The following is a 22,110-nucleotide window of genomic DNA, read 5'->3' on the forward strand; positions in this document are numbered from 1 at the left end:
ATTATATTAGTGCCTTTGTCAATATTTATCATCATAATAACCACAGCATCTAAAACCAGTGTATTTTATAGCCGTCGCTTTAACGTAGAACAATAGCTCAGCTACCATACAGATAAATGCCTTTCTCGTAGGAAATAATTAATAAGGATTATTAGTTCAGATAAAAATTTAATTCGGTAAGTTTCGATACATCAGAAACAAATAAACATGACCGGGTATGTGAACTATTCCCCCCCCCTAGAATTAAGATCATTCCTAGCTTTCTTGTAATTAAAAATAAACAACATAACCAAAGTATATTTGAAATGCAATCTGTGGGTCGTCGCTAATGCGTGTTACATACATTACTACTGACCGGAATTATCTACTTTATCCTCTTTCTCTACTGTACTCTTTTTCCGATTTTTTTCTACTAAACTTTTTACATTCCTATCTCTACGTGCCATTTAAATTGACCGTTACCTCCTCCTCGAACAGAATAACATTAAAATTTCGTAGCAATTTTATTCAGAAATGTCACCCTGAAACATCAAATATGGTTCAAAAAATCATTGATATAATTTTGAGGAATTAGAAATAGTGATGAATTTTGGATCGCAATCATGGAAGAAAAAGATAGCTCCTGCAAAACTGAGTTTTACAGGAGCTATCTTTTACAGCAGTGTCTGCAAAATTGAGTTTACACTTTAGTTGAAATTCTCTCAGAAAAGAATAGACAGCTTGAATTTTCTTTTACTACCTACTCCATTGATAAGAGTACTTACATAATATTTTTATTATGATGTGATTTAATGCCACATGTGACATGAAAAAGTGTTTGGTTGGCTGTTGTGCGATAATAGTAGTATAGCATTTCGGCGAATTATATCCCCAAATGCAGTACCTAGGCGTCTTCCCATTTCATGTTCCACTATATCAAGGTCCCTTATAATCCACAGACTTGGTTTCCGTATGTTTAACCCTAATTCCAAATTCTACTCAGACAATGACTGAGAAGATTAACTTTGATTATATGCCCTAACGTTCATAGCTAACTTCAGTGTATGTTATTACAGAGAGATTTTTCTGTTTGAGGGGTGAAAAACTGACTTTCTAAGAGGTAGAAACTCCCCCAACTCCGTATGAGGTTGGCGAAATCATTTTTATTTCATATCGATCTACTTCATGATCATCGCAATTAGAATTAAACCTACATATTTTCTGTCTAGGTGGTGTTCTAGAATATTTCCATGTCAGATTTAAAACAATAGCCCTCCCCCACAATTTATATATTTGTGTAATTTTTAGCAACACTGCGAGTTTTTTTTTTCATTTCCACAACGAACTATTAATTTGTTACCCTTCCGAGGATCGCGTTGTTGCTACAGATCTGTCTAAATGATTTCCATATCGGCCAATTAAGAAGGGGGAAATGCATGATATTCATACGAAATGAACTCTATTAAAATGAATTCTATCAGCGTGTTCTTCAGTGGCTACGAAAGTTAATTTTTGAATTCATTTTCATGTTTGTTCATATTTTAATAAAGTCTTTGGCCTAAGTACCAGTCCTCCCAACTTCCGTATATCATAATTATCTCCGTACTAACCGATATCAATGTAATAACGAGTGACTGAATATATCAATAAGACTAATCCCTGATGCTCTATTTTACTTTATCCCTTATATTTATCCATAAGTAACTGATATGAAAAAAGTATCCGCAAGTGAAAAGTACCGACCATCATAACAAAATCATATGAATTATGAAGATACCTTTCAACTGGTGCACTGAGCTCATAAGAAACAAAATCAAAATCTAAACGAAAATATCTAACTGTCGTACCTTCCAGACGGACGGCACCGGCAGAGCCGAATCTCGTAGCTGGGCTAGGATGGGTCCTAGACGAGTGCCTTTACCAAGCGCGACTCGTGTCCATATGCTAATTTCACCAGGTAGAATTCCCGGCCTCAGTTCCAGTTCTTTGGGCAGCGGGCTACCGAAGTCTGTCAAGGAGAAATTTAACCCGGGCAGCATTGACATCCGAGACATTAGCGACAGGTCGATTCCTACCTGTTCGGCAGTCATGTCGTCCTCCAACAAGAAGTTGATTCCACAGTCCTGTTCTGGGTCAGAGGCCAGAAGGGAACTGTCCAAACTTAAGCCGGCATCCTCTTCACCCTCACCTGAAACAAAGGGTTGGAGCATTTATTCTAGTTCTCACTTTCAGCATTAAGCTTTGCTCACATATATATATACACACATGTACACTATACATAAAAAATAGGCACTGGTTAGGGTTACTGAATAGAAAAGGAGTAATGTTCTTTACGTCAGCTAGATGGTTTCAGAAAAATTGGTCCAAGAGTGATCGTATCAGTGGTGAGGGTGTAAAAGGTGTCATCGCAACTTGGAATCAAAGCTTTTTACTCTCGACCCCAATACTGCCCGAAAATTCTCCGTTTCTTGTTTCATCTTCATGTTCATATTTTAGCGAAAGTTCACGACGATGCGCACTTGCAGAAAACCAGAACTGAGGTTGTAAGGATTAAAACTCGAATCCTCCCCATTCTAGGAATGGATTCTCAGATAAACAGCCAATTTCTGACAGTGAACTTTTCTTATCATGTCACAACACTAAACAGAACATTGAAATCTTAAGAAAAACGGACAGACAGACCACACAAAATTCTGCCGGAGTAAGTCATTTTCCCATCCTATTTAGATTTCAAAATCATTTCTTACGAAAACAAAAAAATGAGTGACGTAAACAGTATTAAAAAATCACGACTTCAACCAAGGAGTTGAGAGGTTGTGACCTTGAAGTTCAGCCACCACTTTGATGACTTGAAACTGAAATTAGATCTCTTTTCTGTTTATTAAAATGTATGTTGTCTAAATTCTATTTCTAGGCTAATCTAAGGATTTTCCCGCACCGTGACGACAATTTTAAGGGTTCCGCATTTTATGCAGAAAGTGAAAATTGTTTCCAACCTTGTATTTGTATGATCTTCGACGTAAACAGACCTTTAAACAGAAATGTGTAACAGAATTTCGATAATAAACAAAAACCTAGATTTTTTAGTGTGTATTGTCAGGAAATGTTTGCCTACTTTAATTTCGCTTAAATGTGACTAAATAAATTATTATTTGTGAAGGAATCAGACGAAACTTGATCGCAGTGTTAGAAATCATCCTAAATTTCACAAAATATTGCTGAGAAAAATACTAAAAAATAAAATAAAATAAATGAAAGAAGCAAACATCCTGAAATGGAAGAATCCGCATACAGTAAGAAAATAGGTGTATCTTGAGATGCACAAAATATAAGAAAAACCAGGAAAAACACGAAAAGTTTATATTTCACAATTTACTTTATTTTATCAGACTAATAATAAAGCTAAATAAATAAATTGAAAAAAAAAATTGAATTATTTATTGAGAACTTTTCTCCGCCAAGATATTATTCCATAACAGTGTTTTCATATCAATATAAAAAAAAAAACATTTATTTATTTTTATTATTTTACTGAGCAGTATCCGTATTCTATCACTATAAACGAGCGAAGTAGAGAAATAATAAGCATAATGCAAAGCAGTATATTAAATTATGGAAAGAAACAACAGTAGGTCGTACTTTAATTCTAGAGACGTTATCACTCTGCAATAACGTCTTACAATAAACGTTGCAACAGCACTTTTTTTGCATACTATTCTGCCTTTGCCACCCAGCACGCGGTTACATAGTGACTAATCAAGTGATGTTTCGTTTTTCAAGAGTCCAGTCGGTGACCCTGATGAAAGACTTTGGCAACAAGATCACCTTACAAAAACACCGGGGAATTAAATGCGCCTATTAATCACGCCAGCGAATAGCATATAATGGGGAGTTGTACGCATGCGCACTTCATCATACCGTGTAATCTTAGAATGCAGTAAATCAACCGGAACAATGATACGATGACACCTTAGCGAGCTGGGAATTTTTAACAGCTTATAATAAGAGATGTTGCTAGTCAGGAAACAACTCCATTGTCCCACTTAGGAAACGAAACGTCGTGCTCAAAGGGAATGGATAGATGAAAGAGGAACTCTTTCTAAGAAATAATACTAATCACATACAGCAAGGGTTCGCGATGAATCGCTTAAAAAACACGAAAATATATCTAGAATTCGTCCTCACCCTTTTTTCTTATACTCAGAGGGTTGCTATTGCGTATACAAATACTTTAGATCACTAGTGAACTTTCAGTCTACTTATGCCGTTCAAAGAAACAAATGAAATATCCTTTTAGATTTTTTGTTATTAATGTTTCATTAAGAATATGAAATAAGTTAATTTTGTTCATAATTGTGTAATATGAAACTGCTCTAAATCGCCGCATATACTGTTTATTTAAAATCAAAATCTCATAATGTATTTATTTTACTTTTTAATTTTTTATTAATGGGAGATATTGGAAAATTGCATATACATTTACATAACTGATTCAAAAATGTATTAGCCAGCAATGATGTTTGGTTAATTTTTATTATAAATTAAAGAGAAAGGAATGAACTAGTAGCGGACCTTTTATCATTTCAACTTGACGTTGTTAATCCCCATAAGGGGATTATTAGTTTTTTTTTTTAAAATGAACCATTAAGCCAATAAGAAAAATCATTATTTTTAAACCAACTGATTTTCTTTTCACCAGCCACCAAGATACTGTTCAATACACAATGACTGATAATAAGAAGTGTATCAGGATATTAAACGCATACTTACAATAGATTCAATAGCTAATATTTGTTACAGCTAGAATATCACATAAATTAATGAATCCTCTAAGGCAGTTTTAATATCCAAATGAAGAAGACCGAGATCTTTTAGCCTTGATGAACTTTTGAAAATCGGGGCGTAGTCGGTTACAACCCTTAGCTGCCACCAATATCTGGGATCATAGCTACCGATGATTAGGAAAATATTACGGTAAAAATTTCGGACTGGAGTGGAGTGTGTCCTCCAGTCCTTTTTTGTAACTAGTTTCGGGGTTACAACTCGAGTTTCCCAGAGAAAATAATCTTATTTGCCTACTCGACAAGGTTTACTCTCTCTATTCGGCGACTAGAATCGAACCTATAACGTATTTCTTTTGGCAATCTAGCATTATGAAACCGGAAACGTTGCCACATGGATTACAAGCAATCGAAATGTCTCATGCCAGCATATTCTCAGTGTATCTCAGTGTGTGTATGGGAGATGTTGAAAAATTACATATACATTTGCATAACTGATTACCATATATATATATATAAATATATATATATATGCGCAGAATTCACCGTTTCTACGTTGAATATGTATACACTAACTTTCCGTGTTGTTCACAGTTATTTCCTCTATGTTTTACTGGTTATTTCTTTTGTAATGTACACCTGAAGAAGGCTGATACAAGCTAAAACTAGTTGTGCTATTAAACTTTGTTTTCATTTTTATCGGTCAATATTTTTTAATAAATGTATATCAACCGAGTAAATCAATCTTCCTACATCTCTAGTCCTTATGATATGGTAAATAATCTCGCCACTTGTATGAAAAAAAGTAGTTAAATGTAAGGTAAGAGACCTCTGAGAAAGAACTTAGGTCTTCTATTTTCTAAAAAAAAAAAAAAAAGTTTATAATTATGATTTTTAATAATTACAAACGCTTTTTTTTTTTTTTTTTGGAAATAGAAGACCTCAGAGGTCTCTTAAATATATTCTGCGAAATTACACCACTGGATGATTACCAGCTATATAGTAAACGTGAATATGCATAGGTTTACCATCAAATTATATAATTACATGAAAACAATAACTGTTGGAAGCTCTATTAACACAACGAAAAATTGTGAGACGGCTAACTTATATAATTTCTCAGTACAGCATTCATTTTGATTATTGCAGTCAATTCAGAATTAGCTGTAACGTACTAAATATAGATTTCGCTTTAAGAAACAGTTGTCTAATTTTTTTTTGAGAAGTTTTACAATTACTTTGTTTTTTTCTTTTAATATTACAATGATAGTAAATTCTGAGACGGATGAAGTATTTACCCTTTCGATACAAAGGATTGTAAAAAAAAATCAATATTTTATTCCAAAATATTAATTTAACATAATATTTGAAGAGCATTATATAAAAGTGAGTTATTATAATCATATTAACCCTAATTTGCATACCTCTTTGTTGAGCAACTCCTCTCTCCAATCAAAGGGCCGTTAAGTTTGGATCTCACCGAAGATATGGATGCTGGTGAAGGCGTTTAAGTGGGAGATGAATTTCATTGCTCAGTGAGACTATCACCTCGCTTATTGAAGGCCTGAACTGGGTCGGAAAAAGTTTCATATTTGGTCTATAGAGAAGAGTTTCTGGATTATTCAACCGTTAATCTACTCACAGCAGTACTAATGTGCTGAGGTTTAAAACGTTTCGTAGGTGAATCAGGAAACTCTAATTTTTTTATCCCTCGAAACAGGCAAACCGGCCGAAGAACACACTCAGTATGTAGATATAGGAGACTCCGAGAATAGGGATTAACTATCCTGTTCCATCGGATTTGGTTTCAAAAGCCTGCATGGTACGTTTGTGTTTCTACGCATAAACGTAAAGCAGAATAGAACAGACGTGATGTTACATTAAAAAAAATAAACAAAAGTGAATTGAGTTTAAAAAAAAGTGACTATGCGTTTCAGCAATTACGCAGTTTGATTTAACATACTGTTACAACAAGACCCTTGCTAGATCACTATGAAATGATGCGGTATATCAAAAAAAAAAAAAAAAAGTCGTTCTTTACGGGAAAACGGCTGTTGAGCAACAAACACAAGCGGAAAACCTTGGTGAGCTCCAATTTCCGGACTTCGGATAGTTGAAACTCATACCCAAAGCACGTGTGGTTCTCAGATAAATCTTCTTTATTCATAGATACTATCACTTCAGATGAGACGCCCCTTTACTTTGCTGCAATTACAGTAAACATGAACATTCCGTGCTTATGTGTGAGGTACAGACCGGAAGTGTTTTGTCATTTCCTTTGGGGTTATATGTAGCTGACACATTCTTGGAAACAATGATAACCATTATGAGTAGGTTTACTCATCACCTGGGCACAGAAGATAACAATATAGAACTAATTAGTCACGTCGCAAACATGAAGAATATAAATATCCTTTTGTTAACAACAAAATATATGAAATATAACGATTCGGTTTATCTGAAAGAATTCTGATACAGACCTGTTTACACACTTGCTCAAGGTAATTGAAATAGCAGGGATGGGGAGATATGATTCACTAATACTTGTGGATAATTATTTAATTACGTTGAATGCTTTTTCTTTAATTGAATTAAGCAATTCATATTTGTTTCCTGTTGAATATTCTAGTCGAATAAAAGTGGCTGATTCAACGTAGAATCAGAGTTACAAAATAAGTCGAATTGGGATCGTAGTGATTCTTGTAATAAGGGTAGTCAGTGACAATTCACACCACTTGGGTTAAAAGTTACTGCCATCACTCTTAATTAATTATTATGTTTATCATTAATGAGGTGTCCTCTTGCAGTTGCGGAGATCATCACACTGCCTAAGACCAAGTGTGATGATCTGTGATCATACAGATCATCACATCTGCGTAATCACACTGCGTAAGACCAAGCTCACAGAGTCCGATATGAAGATCACTTAATGTTCTCAAATTTAATACTCAATAGTTGGCTTTTGCGATAAAAATAGTCATAAGGAGTGTGAGTGTACGAATTCTATGTCTATTTAAGTGTATGGAAGTATCATATTCATACAATCGCGATTTCTTTAATGAATTTGCATGGGCAGGGCAGATTAGGACACTACTTATCAGAAGAAGTTAAACATTATGTTGCGAACTGTAAACTGATACAATGAAAAAAAAATTTTTAATAAGTTTTAAAACTTTCTGTTCAAGTGAATTACAGTTAAATTCAAAAACACCACAGTGATGAGGAGAAAATATATTCCCATTTTCTAAAAAAAAAAAAAGTCTGATATTCATCTAAATCATTAAATTTTAAAACCTCTATAATAATAGTTTAAAAAAAAGCTTTCTATGTCAGATTTGTTTACTCAACCACTAACAAAGTAATTCAACTCCAAAAAATAACAATTTGGTCCTCTCTAAAAAGAAAAAACAGAATATATACTTGCGTGCACATGGCTTCTAAAAAAGGGCATTGCGCATGCTCCACATTTGGAAACAACAATGAAAGAGGAAAATTTCCATTCGATCGTGATGTAGCTGTAAAAAGTAATTTAGGTAATTGTCGGGATTACCACCAAGGTACTCTCTGCCTCAATAACGCAAAAAACGTAACCTAGGTTTTCAATCAGACATTTGTCTTAATAGCTTATTTCAGATGGAATACATGGTTGCTTGGAATTAGCACTGGTTTGAATTAGTTAATTTTACCAGTTAACTGATATTAGAATACTGACTAATCAGTTTTGAAAAATATATACGCTTATTAATTAACATAAGTTTTAAGTGCACCAGACTCGACACGGTTTCTCCAAGTGATGTAATGGAAATAGTTTCGACATGAAAAAAAAAATAATAATAATAAATGTTATCTGTTGCAATGCCAATCAAAGTATATTGCAGCATTTCTTACTTTAAGGATTCCTTGAAGCACTTCTTAACATATGGGAGATACCTCCCAGGTGGGTTACAGGAAAATTTTCGCGATAGCAAGATTGTCTTCCTGCCACACTCCGGTTAATCAGTCGGTGCGTTTCATGTCACAGAGTAGAAGCGAAGCCGACAGGTGGGGCGGTTTCCTTGGCGCATCTCTGTTGATATTGAAATCTCCCGCTTGTATAAATAGGCGGGTCTTTTGAGGTCAACGTTTCTGAAGAAAACGGAAATGCCGACAATACGATACCCAACAGGTGATGGTAGGGTGACTTGTAGGGGTGTTTCTTCGCGACTTTGAGCTCATTTTAATTTGTTCTACTAAGCGTAAATAAAATATCCTGCGTCATTTGACTACAACGAATAGAAGAGTTCACTTCTTAGTATACTACGCGTGTTATGCAGATAAAACCAAAGCCAGACCTGACCTTGGTTCTATCTCAGTGAAGATAGAACAAACCGTTTGGTTGTCGGCTTGTTTTCTTCCTCCACGAACACTTAAGTTTGTCACTAGCTGTTATCGATCAGTTCTTTATTTCCGGTATTTCCTGTAAGTAATGGAGGGTGATGAAAAGGGGGTTGGAACCAAGTGGTTGCTGTTAATACATTTCCATTCAGGAAATTGATGCAGTGAGCTGAACGACATTTTTGCTGCAACACAAATTCTTACAGCATCCATTCATTGGCTAAAGAAAGTGCCTTTGTAAATAAGTCATCCTGTGATTAAGTTGGCGATAATCTCAGGGAACGGTTGGAATGTCCTTGAGAGACCAAAGACAACATGAGTCTTTCGATCAAATTGAAGACCAAACCAGTTTCTGATTTGATTCAACTATGCTTGATTAACTTCAATCAGTGCTTGATTGCACAAGTAAAGTAGCAAGGTTCCTCCTGAAATGCATTATTTTTGCTACACGCAGTAATAAAAAAAAAATAATCCTCGTTTCCTACTTAAGAGAATACTTAGTTTTAATTGTGGGTGACTTGTTAGAAATTCTATAACGAGAATATGGATTGGCTGGAAATAGGGCCGAGCCATAAGTCCAGCCTATAATGCCTGTTAATTGGCTATGTTCTCTGGGCTGTTTCGTGAAAGTATAAAGTTATCTAAGTTTTCAGAAAGAAAAACACTACTACTTTCTTATAAGACTGGCAAATTTACCTGCAGTCGATTGCCTTCACTATCAATAAAATAAATCACAGTGATCCAAAGCTATCCGTATTTCAGCTTGAAAGCATAATCATTAAATAAATGCTTCGATTTTTAGGGTAATAGTTTCACTCCGAAAGACGAAAAAAAAAGCACTTGACTTTAAACTAACAAAAAGCTGTAGGTAATTCCATTCAGAAAATTTGCAAAACATGAAAGTAATGTTAGAACAAAAAGATCTATGTCAATTAACGTAACAAAATAAATGAAATATATTTGCGAGAAATACTGCACGTTTTTCAACATTCAGATCATTATCCAAATAGAATACACTTGAACAAATTCTTTCAGAGTAATCCGGTTGGGCATGTCGTCGATTGTGAAACATTGAGTTTCAGAGATGTCATTATTATGATCGATTTTGAGTTGTGTGTTTTACCTTTTTTGACGTTTGTGTTTGTATCGATAAAGAAACAGCAACAAAGAAAAGTTCGTGATTAGTAAAGCATGGTGGATATAGCTTTTAAAAAACTGCTAGTTTCTTTACAAGAGGATTAAAAATCTGTTTAGTCTTTATTAGAACACAAAACATTGCAATTAATTTAAAAAAATAGATAAGAATTAGAACAGTAGTCTTTAAATGGTCCGCGAAGTACTCTGAGAAGCCTGGATAGAGAAGAAAAAAATATAACTTAAGTCGGTTGATTTCTCTTTTATTATTGACACTGTTTAACCCACAATTTCTGAAAATAAGGGGACAGTAAGTCTCCACCTTTCTTCATTGCTGCAGTTCGGTGCATTACTGCGGAGTGCTAGAAAAGGGAACGGTTCATGCACACACACACATACACATGTGTGCGTGTATATGTAGTGCATTTGATGAAGTTGCGTAACTCATCATAGAGAAACTTACATTTACCAAAGATAAACTAACTTTAGAATTGACCGGGAAAAAAAAAAGGCCTGGAAAAGCTTCTCTAGCTGGTAACTAGAATCGAACTTGCGGACTTAGCAGCATCATGGAAGATAGCAATAAGCTATATAAGCACACCATTCTTTTATATATTATAGGACAGTATCAACGTAAAATTTTAATCATGCAACAAAACATGCCCGAATCGGTTAACAATGATAAAAGAAATTGATATCACAGTCCACTTGTCAAATTATATACGAGGAATCTGAATTTAGAAAATCAACATTAGTTAACAAATAGTTGTAATAATCTTCTTGTCTAAGTATACTATTTTGTGTCAAAAATAAACATAAAGTTGTATTTTAGATGCCGTATCCCTTCCAAAGTGAATGATACCGCTTTCTTCTCGTTCACAAACGCTTTTGAAAGGCAGCTTGCTGTGGAAAAACATATTGCTATTATAAGTCAAATTTAATTTTCTTATAGCCCAATTCAATCCCGAAATGTTTAGACAGTAGAATAACACCGATCAAATTCCGTAGGAAGACTTCAAAACCGCTGCTTACGTGCCCTGAGAATTCCACACCAAAATATTGCTATAGCTCGTAAATAATGCTAACGCTTGGTACCTTGTCATTACTTATCTGGAAATGAGTATGAGGCGTTAACCATGAACAACTCTACAGAGAAATAAGACTTCTGATCTACAAAAGACGCATTTCACATCCCATCATTACTCCACCACTGAAATACTGTACAGTGAGCGCAAAGTAATCAGATCACAAACTCGCCCCACAGTCAAGACGCCTAACTCACACATGGCCATCACTTCGGTATCTCCTGAAGTTGCTCTTATCACTCCACAAATTGAGACCCACCGGTCAATGGTCCAGTCACGTCTTTCGATCTCTGGTCCGATGCCGCATTCAGCAGGCTGATGAATGGTCTGTGCTTTTCAGCAATGGTGCGTACTGACAATGATGTTGGCTTGGTAGATAGCAGGACAGTTCACAAAGTCCAATGACTTTGGTCTTTATTTATTTTTATTTTTTTTATATATAGTTTGTATCGATGGGATACTTTCTAAGAACTAGAAACTTTGTTTCGGGAGACTGGCAGTTAAGACACATTACACACCTCATTTCCAACATACTATTCTAAATAGCATCATCGAATATATTCTTCAAGCTATTTAACACTGATATAGAAAAGGCATATAATCATCTTAATGAAATCGAAAAAAAAAATCACGAAGTTCAAGAATAAACTCATTCTAATTTAAAGATTGTTGTTTAGAATTACGGCCATGAAGTCAGTATATTACGTCTGTTAACAGTGTGCATGCTTCTGGGGAATGAAAAACACCGGTTAACGGGAAGAAAAGCCCTGCCACTTCCGTATGAGACTGGCTAATTCAACTTCAATCTAAAGTCCTTCCAAAGATTCGAACTTAGGTCTTTCCAACCTCTCAGACAATAGTGATTTTCCTACGGAGATTCTTTAATGATACTTATGTTATTTTTCACTGGGCATTATGCACGTATATAAATCATGTTCTTTCCAAATGTTAAAACACACCTTCGAGATATTTGGTAGTAGCAGTTATTAAGAAACAAACATTACTTTGAATTTGGTTAAAAACCTCGTTACTTAATTTCATTATTTCAGTTTTTAAAATTAAATATTGGGTAGATATCTATCTCTAGAAGGTCACTGGCGATTCGCTTGACATTAAATGTCGCAAACCTGACACACACATACATAAGCTTTGTACAAGATAAGTGGCTACATGGTTTAATCATCAATGGAAAAGCATTGAGACATAGGCCACTAACGATTTAGATTAAAAATATTGGTGATAAGGCTCGCTATTTACCTAAAGATCGCTCGATGAGGCGAGGATGAGAGAGGGAGATGGGAAATACGTGGTGGATTCCAGATGGCGGAACGGACGCTGCTCGCGCAAGCAGGTGAGATCATGTCGTGTAAGTGATAAGCCCTTAAATTACCCTTCTTGTTTGTCCTGATACGAAGTCAGAGGTGGAGGGGAAGACAAAAAAATCCAGGAATAAAGTGATTAAGAAGCGCGAGGCGCGTGTGTCAACAAGTCGTCCGCTGATGGAGATGGCATGACATCTGGAGTGGAAGGGCAGTATGCAGAACGCTGTATCCTATCTGGATGACATTGGGCCAAACAAAGGCTATCTGTGTCGTCGCCGCTTTCTGAGTGCTTGTTATACACTGTCATTAGGCTCAACTGCGGCAAGAAATCTCTACAACCCACGCAAATACATGTCATCTATCAGGTGGCGCGAGCTTAATGGTAAACGATATCAGGACTTTTGTCTAACTTCTCCATGCTTTCTCTTTACCTGTTGACTTTTTTCTCTCCTCTTTGATAAACTAAGATTGTAGTGTTAACATAAAAACAACAGAACGGACAAAGCTGCTACAGCAAATGGATTTTTTTTTTTTTTTTGCAACCAAAGCCTCGCCAAACAGACAAAATTAACTCTAAATTCACTAAACAAACATTCTGATTCTAATTCAAATTAATATATAGATAGAAACTTATGTGCTGAAATGTGATGCTGAACTGACAGGTAAGTTGTGTGTAGATCTCATTTCATTAAGGGTCGTTTAAACTAATGTGTGTGTTTTATACTGTGTACATGTATATGGTATCTCTTTAAATGTCAAATAAAATTAAGTTTTTCGTCCTATAATGCTTATCCCATAGCTGCCTCATGGCAGTCACCACAAACACTACTTGACATACATCTGCCTTTGTGTAAACCGAATTGAGTGCTTACACTGAGGAATTAGAATCAATGTAAAAAAAAAAAAATGCAAAATCGAATTAAAGCTAAAAGAACTGCATTATAGTGGGGATCCACTACATATTTTTTCAATGTTTATGTTATTAGCTCCTAGCAATGTCTCTATATTCAACCTACTAGCGGTCATTGTCATATATTTGTCATTCTGTTGACATCTTGCACTAAATTCATTGGTCTGAATCACTCCGACTGCTGGCAACAGATTGATATATACTTCTTGATTTGTTGAACCAACTGGCACTGCAAAAGGATGAATAATCTTCAGAGGTCATACAGTAATCGATGAAACATAAAATCACAGTAATCGAAGTTGTTGGTTAAACAAAACTGAGGCTGTGTCAAGAATTGAGGACAGCAATATGTGTTCAGAAAAAGAAAAACCATCTACTGTACTGTGAAAAATATATCGATATTAAATTATTTTTTTAAGAATATCTTATATCATATCTGTTTGTATACACGGACAGTTATATTAAGTTGAAATGATTCCTACATGATAACATATGGAAATAAGATACAGTAAGTATTCATTATTGTTTTTCGCCATTATAAATCGATTGCTTTTCATGTAAATTATTATTATTATTATTATCATCATCATCATTATTATTATTATTATTATTAACCTCATCAATGAAACAACTTCTTAGATTTAGCACTAGTGCGACTGCTGGCCAAAGGTGCTAGATATAAGAAGTTGTTTCATTGATGAGGTTAACTATAATAATATTTAGAGAAATCGATAGAAACTGAACGTATCTATCGCTAAAAGCGAACAAAAGACTCTGGCCAGTCCATCTTATTAAACATAGACAGGGATGTTGGGGAAATTATTTATTTATTCCGAGGCTACTCAGTGAGGAGAAATGTTCAAATGGTGGTACTTGACAGTGAGTACAAAACAGTTGGCCCATTCTGACGAGCAAAAGATCTTTGCCACTTAGCCATAAAACAGTTTCGGAAAACAACTAGGCAAAATGTTACTGCTGCTATTAATGAAATTTTTTAAAAAATATCTCAGAGCTGTACGCTGAATGGTTCGATAGCGTTGCCATGCGTTACGGATAAGGCACAAACTAAGACTATGGGGTCGGTGTATTATGTTTTTTAATTTTTGTTATATCAATCTCACACATGAGTGATTACAAAATTTATACCGAAACAGTACCGTGTGAGAAAGCTGTGCTGTCCGGCTGGTTTGTCCGTTTTGCGGGATGAAAACTCTGACATCACCGCATCAGGCTGGTTAGCACGTTCATTTCAAAAGCACTTAGGAAGCTTTGTCGTGCCCTAAATGGAATATGAACCTAAATTTTTCCATAATAAGAGAAAAATGTAGCATGCTTCTCATGATTACGTAATCAAAGATATTTGATTTTTGAATACTGTAAAAAATGTTTCATGTGTAATTCTGAGAGTATTGCACCAAGATGCATTACAGAGGGTGTAGACTTCATTTCGGATTTTGCTTGCTAGATTTATTTCTATACATACACTGTATACATTCTAACACACACACACACACACACACACACACACACACACACACACACACACACACACACACACACACACACACACACACACACACATCAGTGTTAAGGTTTTTACATGATTTTTTTTCATATGTGAATTCTACTCACATAATAAAAGTTATAAACCTCTGGCACATTACTACCGTAGAAGTTTTAACAGTTAAGCTGATCTGAAAACTCTAGAGACCAAACATGGAACTTTTGCTAGCCACTTCGGGCTTCTGATCAGCAGTAACGTGTCACATCGGGGGATGTTCAGTCTTCATCCCAACATGCAACCTCACTGCGATTTTCCAACCTGGCTGTCCGAAAAGTTAACGTCTCACCTCTCCAACTAACAGACCGAGGCTTCCAATTCCACCTTGTACGTGGAAATTTGCATTTTTCTTTAGCTGAATTTCATCGCCCTGTGCGCGAGATTACCGCTCTGTTTGTTGGTGGTGGCCTATAAAAGATTGAGAGTTCCGGATTTCGTAAAAAAGTAAACAAAAATATAGTACTAATGTATTATAGTTTTCAACCTCTCGGGGGTGGGAGGTCAAAAAAAGGATCTTCTTGTTCATTCATGGAGAGGCAGTGTGTGTTCGGACTTAAACGGATCCTTCTATCGTCACTTCAATCTTCAACGGTCGCTTTTTTCATCTAGACAGCTTTCTACACGATCTTTTCATCTCTCTTCGTATTCTGCTATTTTATTATGGTGTATTCGTTCAACTCATTTCTAGTATCGTCATTTCTGATAGGATTCAAACTTGTACAAATTTTCTGAAATCATTTGAATGACTTCAATTTCAAAAAATGCAGATATACAGCGAGACGTTCCCTTCTCACTAAGTCACAAAGTCTTCTCGTTCCTAATACTCGTTAAAAATAATTAATATGAAAAATTTAAAAACATTTCTACATGCATCGCTAACATCTGAACGCATTGTGAAGATAATACACTACAAGAGACAAGATAAATAAGCGTTGGCGAATTAGCGAAACAGTTACTTGAAAAAAAGCAAAATAAAAAAAATAAAAAAACAAGCAAGATGAGTACACAGTTAACTCTGTGATGTGTTCACCACACTTGCTTTATGCGCTTTTTGTTGACTGCAAATGATTATTAGCGAATAAGAGATCTTATGCAATGCATAAAATTCCATAAATAACTCTTCTCGTGCTTTTAAAAGCCTTGGTTCTTGTTTAGGCTGAAGTACGAGTATCAGCGGTGGAAGCCATATCTTACTTAGATTAATATTTTCACCAGGCGTTGCTAAATTCGTTTAGACAAATGCAAAACCGACAATGTGATCTGGCTTCGAGTTCCCCGTTGTTAATTCCTGTCACAAAATCAATGAAAGAGTTTGAAGAGACATCTTCGTCACAAGTTAAGCTGAAACCGCATAGTGGAGTTGAACAACCTGGATAATCTAAACAATTGCTATGTGTTGTTCCTAAATAGAATCCATCCTAAAATAAAGCTTACACTTCTAAGATGCAATAATTAATAAAGAATAAATTACACTGTGTCGTATTGCTAATATCCAGAGAAAATCGACCTGTATGGCTGGTATCTTCATGTTACTCTTTTTCCATCTTAAAATCTGTTTTCTCCACCCTAAAAAAATAGGACTATACACATCCTTGAGTAGGATGTTGATAAAATAAAGAATAATTTAGGCTTCTTTAACCCTATTTTTCCAAATTTTGTCCACAGAGAATGTGATTCATAAATTATTATATGCCTATGCATATCATTCCGTCATCAGATATAAAGACTCCATCTTTTTATGTAGGTGGAGTTTCCTAGCATATAGCTTCTATATTTAAAAAAAAAATTAGGAGATCATTCAAGCTAAATATACATATATCAAAGCCTTTTCAGATCCCCAAAAGACAGCGTTCCCTTTTAAAAAATATCCTAGTATTTATAAGTTATTCTGTTCTTGTGGTAAAACTTCCATGGGCCAGTCTAGGAGAAGTTTTGAAATCAAAATAAATAAATAAACATTTCAGCGAGGTTGCTCACAGTCGCAAAGTTAAATCAGGTCTCACCTCTCAATGTCCTCATAGAAACCACGACAAAGAATGGTCATCGCTTCAATGCTTTGAATATCTTGAAGGTATTCTCCGGTCCCAGCATTTCAGAGAGTGAGGAATACACTTGTACGGCAGTCTAAGGCCACGGGTCTCGTAACATTTGGAAGTCACTCATCCATTTAAGCAGTACGTCAGATTTCTTCTACGCAATCGATCACCATAAGGATACGAAACAATGGACTGCATACAGCAAGTGTGATTGATACATCACATAGTTAACCCGGTTCTAATCTCCGTATTTTTTTTTTAAATTGTTTTTGTAAGTCTCCAAAGCTTATCCATTTTTTGTTATTTTAATACCGCCCATAAAAGACTGTAATTCTATTGGTACCTTAGTATTATAAATGGATTAAGGGATAAATATTACGGAAAACCTGTTCAAATACCGAACGAGGTCCTTTTCAGGCCTCCACTAATCAGGATGGTGGTCACACATCGGATAATGAAATTCATCTACCACCTAAAGACATTCACAACATCCATGTTTAAAGTTGGATTTGAACTGATCGATTAGATGAAGAGCAGAATTGATACGTACTCAGCCAACTAGGCAATCAACACCAATGTACATCTAAATAAACATTCATAAATGAACAAAACATAAATTCCGACCTTCAACATTACATTTCATATTTTAATGGTTTGAATTAGACAGAAGCTATAATTTGGGGACCGGTAGTCTGCTTCGATGGGCCATAACATAGTGATGTTTTCCAAGAAGTCATTGTGCCCATGCAGTTTTAACTTTAGATATCAAAAACCGATAACCTCAGCTCCAAAATCATCCAAAAATGTAAACCTTTTTATGCTGTGGATATGTTTTTGCGCTCCGAGGTGTAATTTGAAGTAGCTTACAAAATAAATTACTATATTATAAATTATTTCAGTAGCTTACATTGCAGAATTAAGTTTATTTCTGCAATGTAACCTTTTTATTTGATAAAAGAAAGTAGGGCTTAACTGACACACAGCATTTGTCACAATGCCTATTTGATATCCTTTAGTATTTATATTGTCATAAATGACAGAACATGTGTATATGTTCCGTCATCTATGACAACCTTCATAATCTTTTAAGATTTATATGACTTACAATTACTCTTTATGAGTTATGGACAAAAGACCGCGTCGGAAAAAGTATAAGCGCGCGTGTGTGCGAGTGTGTGTGTGTGTGTGTGTGTGTGTGTGTGTGTGTGTGTGTGTGTGTGTGTGTGTGTGTGTGTGTGTGTGTGTGTGTGTGTGTGTGTGTGTGTGTGTGTGTGTGTGTGTGTGTGTGTGTGTGTGTGAAGCTAATCTGTAAATAACCCTGAAATGGGTGCTTATCTTTCTGTAATACTTCAAAAGAAAAATTATGAAGTTTGGATTAAGTCTGTCCACACACGGCACTAATGTGTTATAGGTCATGCGGTCTTTCGTGTGTGGGTCAGATATTTATAAAAAAGTAATTAGTTATGATTTCATTTGATTTGATTCTCTATAGAAAACGGTTTGAGCGATAATCTTAGTTCCTTTCTTGACTGAAATTTTAAGAGAAAGGGGCATTTTTAAAGTAATGATGCAGTTTAATCTAGAAAAATTGCATATTATACGAAACATATAATTTTCATACAATAACAGTGAGAAGTATTTTCGGAATAGAAAACCTTTTACACAAGTATTATAGCGAGTGATGCGTAATTTTCACATAGAAAAAAGCGGCATAATACAATCAAAAGCATGTAAAAGATATGCAAAATCATATAAGCATGTAAAAGATATGCAAAATCATATAAGCATGTAAAAGATATGCAAAATCATGTAAGCATGTAAAATCATGTAAAAGACATTTCTAAATAAAATTTCTTTTACATGATCTTACATGATTATACGGTGCATGTGGCACGGAATAAATGGAAACCATTACTTCGTCACAAACATGGAGTTACGTGCAACATTTCAAACTATATAATACAGATATCAAGGTAGATATCAAGTGTGTGTGTGTGAGAGAGAGAGAGAGAGAGAGAGAGAATTGTGAAAGCGATGAAGAAGCGTGATGTATTTTGAACAGAGATTCTCCGCAGTCCATAAATACGATCTAGGCAACGTGGGCCAACGCCCCTGTGGAATTATTCTGGTGCCTCGTGCCCAAGCTGTATGTAATCTCCTACTTAAATAAGTGTATCTAATAATATTGCCATTCAGTGTAGTTTGGATACATTATATGTTGTACTAAATATTCATTATTGTTTATGAATTTAAAAGTTAGGAATTAAATGAACAAATAACTATTTAAATATAACGAAAGTTCAGGGGAGAATATCGGAACCAACAAAGGAGAGAAAAAAATACGGAAGTTATGAAAGCTTACATCACCAGGATGTATAGTTTGATAATAACTGTTTTAACACGGCAATATCACACTACATTACAAACAAATAATTTGGATTCTTAAATATGCAAAACTGCACAGTTTAACTGAAACTTCTGTATAGACTTCCTTCATAACATTACGTCCAAATGATAGTTGACATCAGTAAAGGATTTACATGTAATATACTGATGAGTTTAATAAGGTTGTTGGATGTTTAGTTTCTACATCTTAATTTCTTACAAATTCTAAAACGATAATATATTCTCAAAGCAGAAAATGCAAGCAACAAAATACTAATGCTCAACTCCCCATCCCCAACACATGCACACAACTCTAAAAATTCCGAGATTTCTGGTTACTTCGTCATCCTGCAACCCAAAAATACACTACTGAATCCAAATACATATATTTAGCAATTTTAACTGATCAAACAAAATCAACCAAAAACAATTTATAGCTTTGCATTACGTACAGCTAATGTTCTAATCTGTTAAAATAAAAAATTATATTTGTTCCATCTCACCTTATGACTACTTGAGTTTTTACTCAACGTTTTTGACGAATATGAAATGAGTTGGTAAACATCATAAACACTCCGCAGATAAGTCGACTTAATTACTATAATAACCTTGCCACCAAAGAAATGTCACGTGTATGTCTCGCGCACACGCACATGTTCTTACGTCACAAACTAGGGGGGGAAGAAAATAAATGACTAATGGAGTAAGTATTTCCTGTATTGGAGATGTACAATGTAGTATCGAAATAGGAAGCATAGAAGGAAGGGCAGGAATTAGGATATTGAAAAAGATATTGAATGGAAATCATTTTTAGTAAAATAAAAGAGAGACAAATGCAAGCAATAGAGTTGAATTACAAGAAAAATGCATTTGTAATTTCGAGCAAACATACTGCATTTGTTCGATGTTAAAGTAATTAATGGAGAAATATGAGATGCTAACATCACTAGTGGCAATATTATACGAATTCGAGAATGTTCTTTAATATTTGTACTTGTAATTTACTTGAGCTAAGGCAGGATAAGAGAAAATTAATGATTAACTGATTCATATCAAAAACAGCGTCAGATTTATGACCTAATATCTTTTTTTTTTCTAGCAGTTCTAACTACGAAAGGTTTAATAACTGAAGTATAAAAATGTGGTGGTAAGTCAGTGATTAAATAAGCCGGGAATCCTATTCTAGAGGAGGCAAAACATGTTTCTAGTGAGGACAGTTTTCATGGCACTCGGGTGATGACAATCATCTAAAGGACTTTTACAAGCGTTTATGCCACACAAAGGAATTCAAACTCAATGTGTATGTGTAGTTTACAAAACGGAGACCTTGTCAGATCTAATATCCAAATCGACCGATGGTAATAAACCTTGTAAATACTCGTTTCTAGTGATAGAATATTGATTTATCGAAAGATTACAGAATTCTTTCTTCTCTTAACCATTTGTGTTTTTTAGGCATGCTTAAAGTGACATGAATCAGAAACTAGAAACTGAATATAAAAGGTTCGATGTTACCTAGAGTTGAAAAAACATTACGGATGAAAATTCTTACTGTTATAAAACATTAACAAAAACATAGCTGGATATGGAACTGATCTACCGAATATGCATTCCAACATTGAAATGATAAGTGAGTCCCCACCTATACAAGCTGAAGCAATGACAAATAATCAGGCCGCTCTCTACATTCAGAGAAAAATATTTAACCATAATTTACGGAATGAATAATTCTCGTTTATGTTTACATGCATCCTATCCAGAAAGGTTGCAAATCTATTGTACCTTAGCACCGTTACATAATCCGAACCCCCCACCCCCCTCTAGAGGCTGAACACGAAATGTATTTAAGTCCATTTTAGGACTCCAATGAGCAAAATGGTGATTTCATACCGGTATGAAAAATCATCCATTATCTAAAGACATTCAAAGCACCCCATGCCCTCAGTGGAATTCGAATCTAAGATTTGTTAATAGGAGATTGGGAATTTGCGATCCACTCGGCCTCCAAGTCCCATTGAAATGTAATCAATGATAATAATTAGTATTTACAAGAAACAAAGTAGTGAAAAATACATTGTTCATAAATAAACACGCGCAATACTCCATGCATTTGGTTTAAGTAAATTATTATTTTCTATATTAAATTAAATTAAGCTAAAATCAAATTTATGAGAAAAATCGCAAATATTGAATGATGAAAGAATTAAACCAAGAATTGTAATGGAAAATATAAAGGAATATAAACACCGTTAGATGGAATTTAAAAGACTGCAAATAGAAAGACTGTCAGAAAATAAGTCAAGTCAATATAAACCATCCGGAAAAAGACCAAGTCATTCATTAAAGGTTTATCGATGGCTTGAGGTCTGAACTGGCCACGATAGACCTAAATCTTTGAAATGCATGATAATCATGATGATGATATTAAACCGATTAAAGTCTGTTGAAGAAATAAATAATCAAACAATTTCGCTAAGGATTCTTTCAGAAAAAAAACAAAAAAACACTATATTAAGGTTTACTTTGATTAACTAAAAGCTAAA

The 22,110-nt window shown here is 34.8% G+C and overlaps 1 protein-coding gene across 1 annotated transcript in view; it reads right to left on the reverse strand.

The window, feature by feature from the left end:
* The window catches only part of LOC150105346 (histone-lysine N-methyltransferase MECOM-like), a 290,030-nt gene that overhangs the window by 202,136 nt on the left and 65,784 nt on the right, over positions 1-22,110 (reverse strand). The window contains exon 2 of the mRNA XM_090394732.1: positions 1,827-2,167. Coding sequence (XP_090250858.1) covers positions 1,827-2,069 — 243 coding nt within the window. The 5' untranslated portion in view covers positions 2,070-2,167. The remainder of the gene's footprint in view (positions 1-1,826; positions 2,168-22,110) is intronic.

This window comes from Typopeltis vanoorti, chromosome 6, assembly GCF_054136105.1.
Source record: "Typopeltis vanoorti isolate ZY-2024b chromosome 6, IOZ_Tvanoo_1.0, whole genome shotgun sequence".
Taxonomy (NCBI): Eukaryota; Metazoa; Arthropoda; class Arachnida; order Uropygi; family Thelyphonidae; genus Typopeltis; species Typopeltis vanoorti.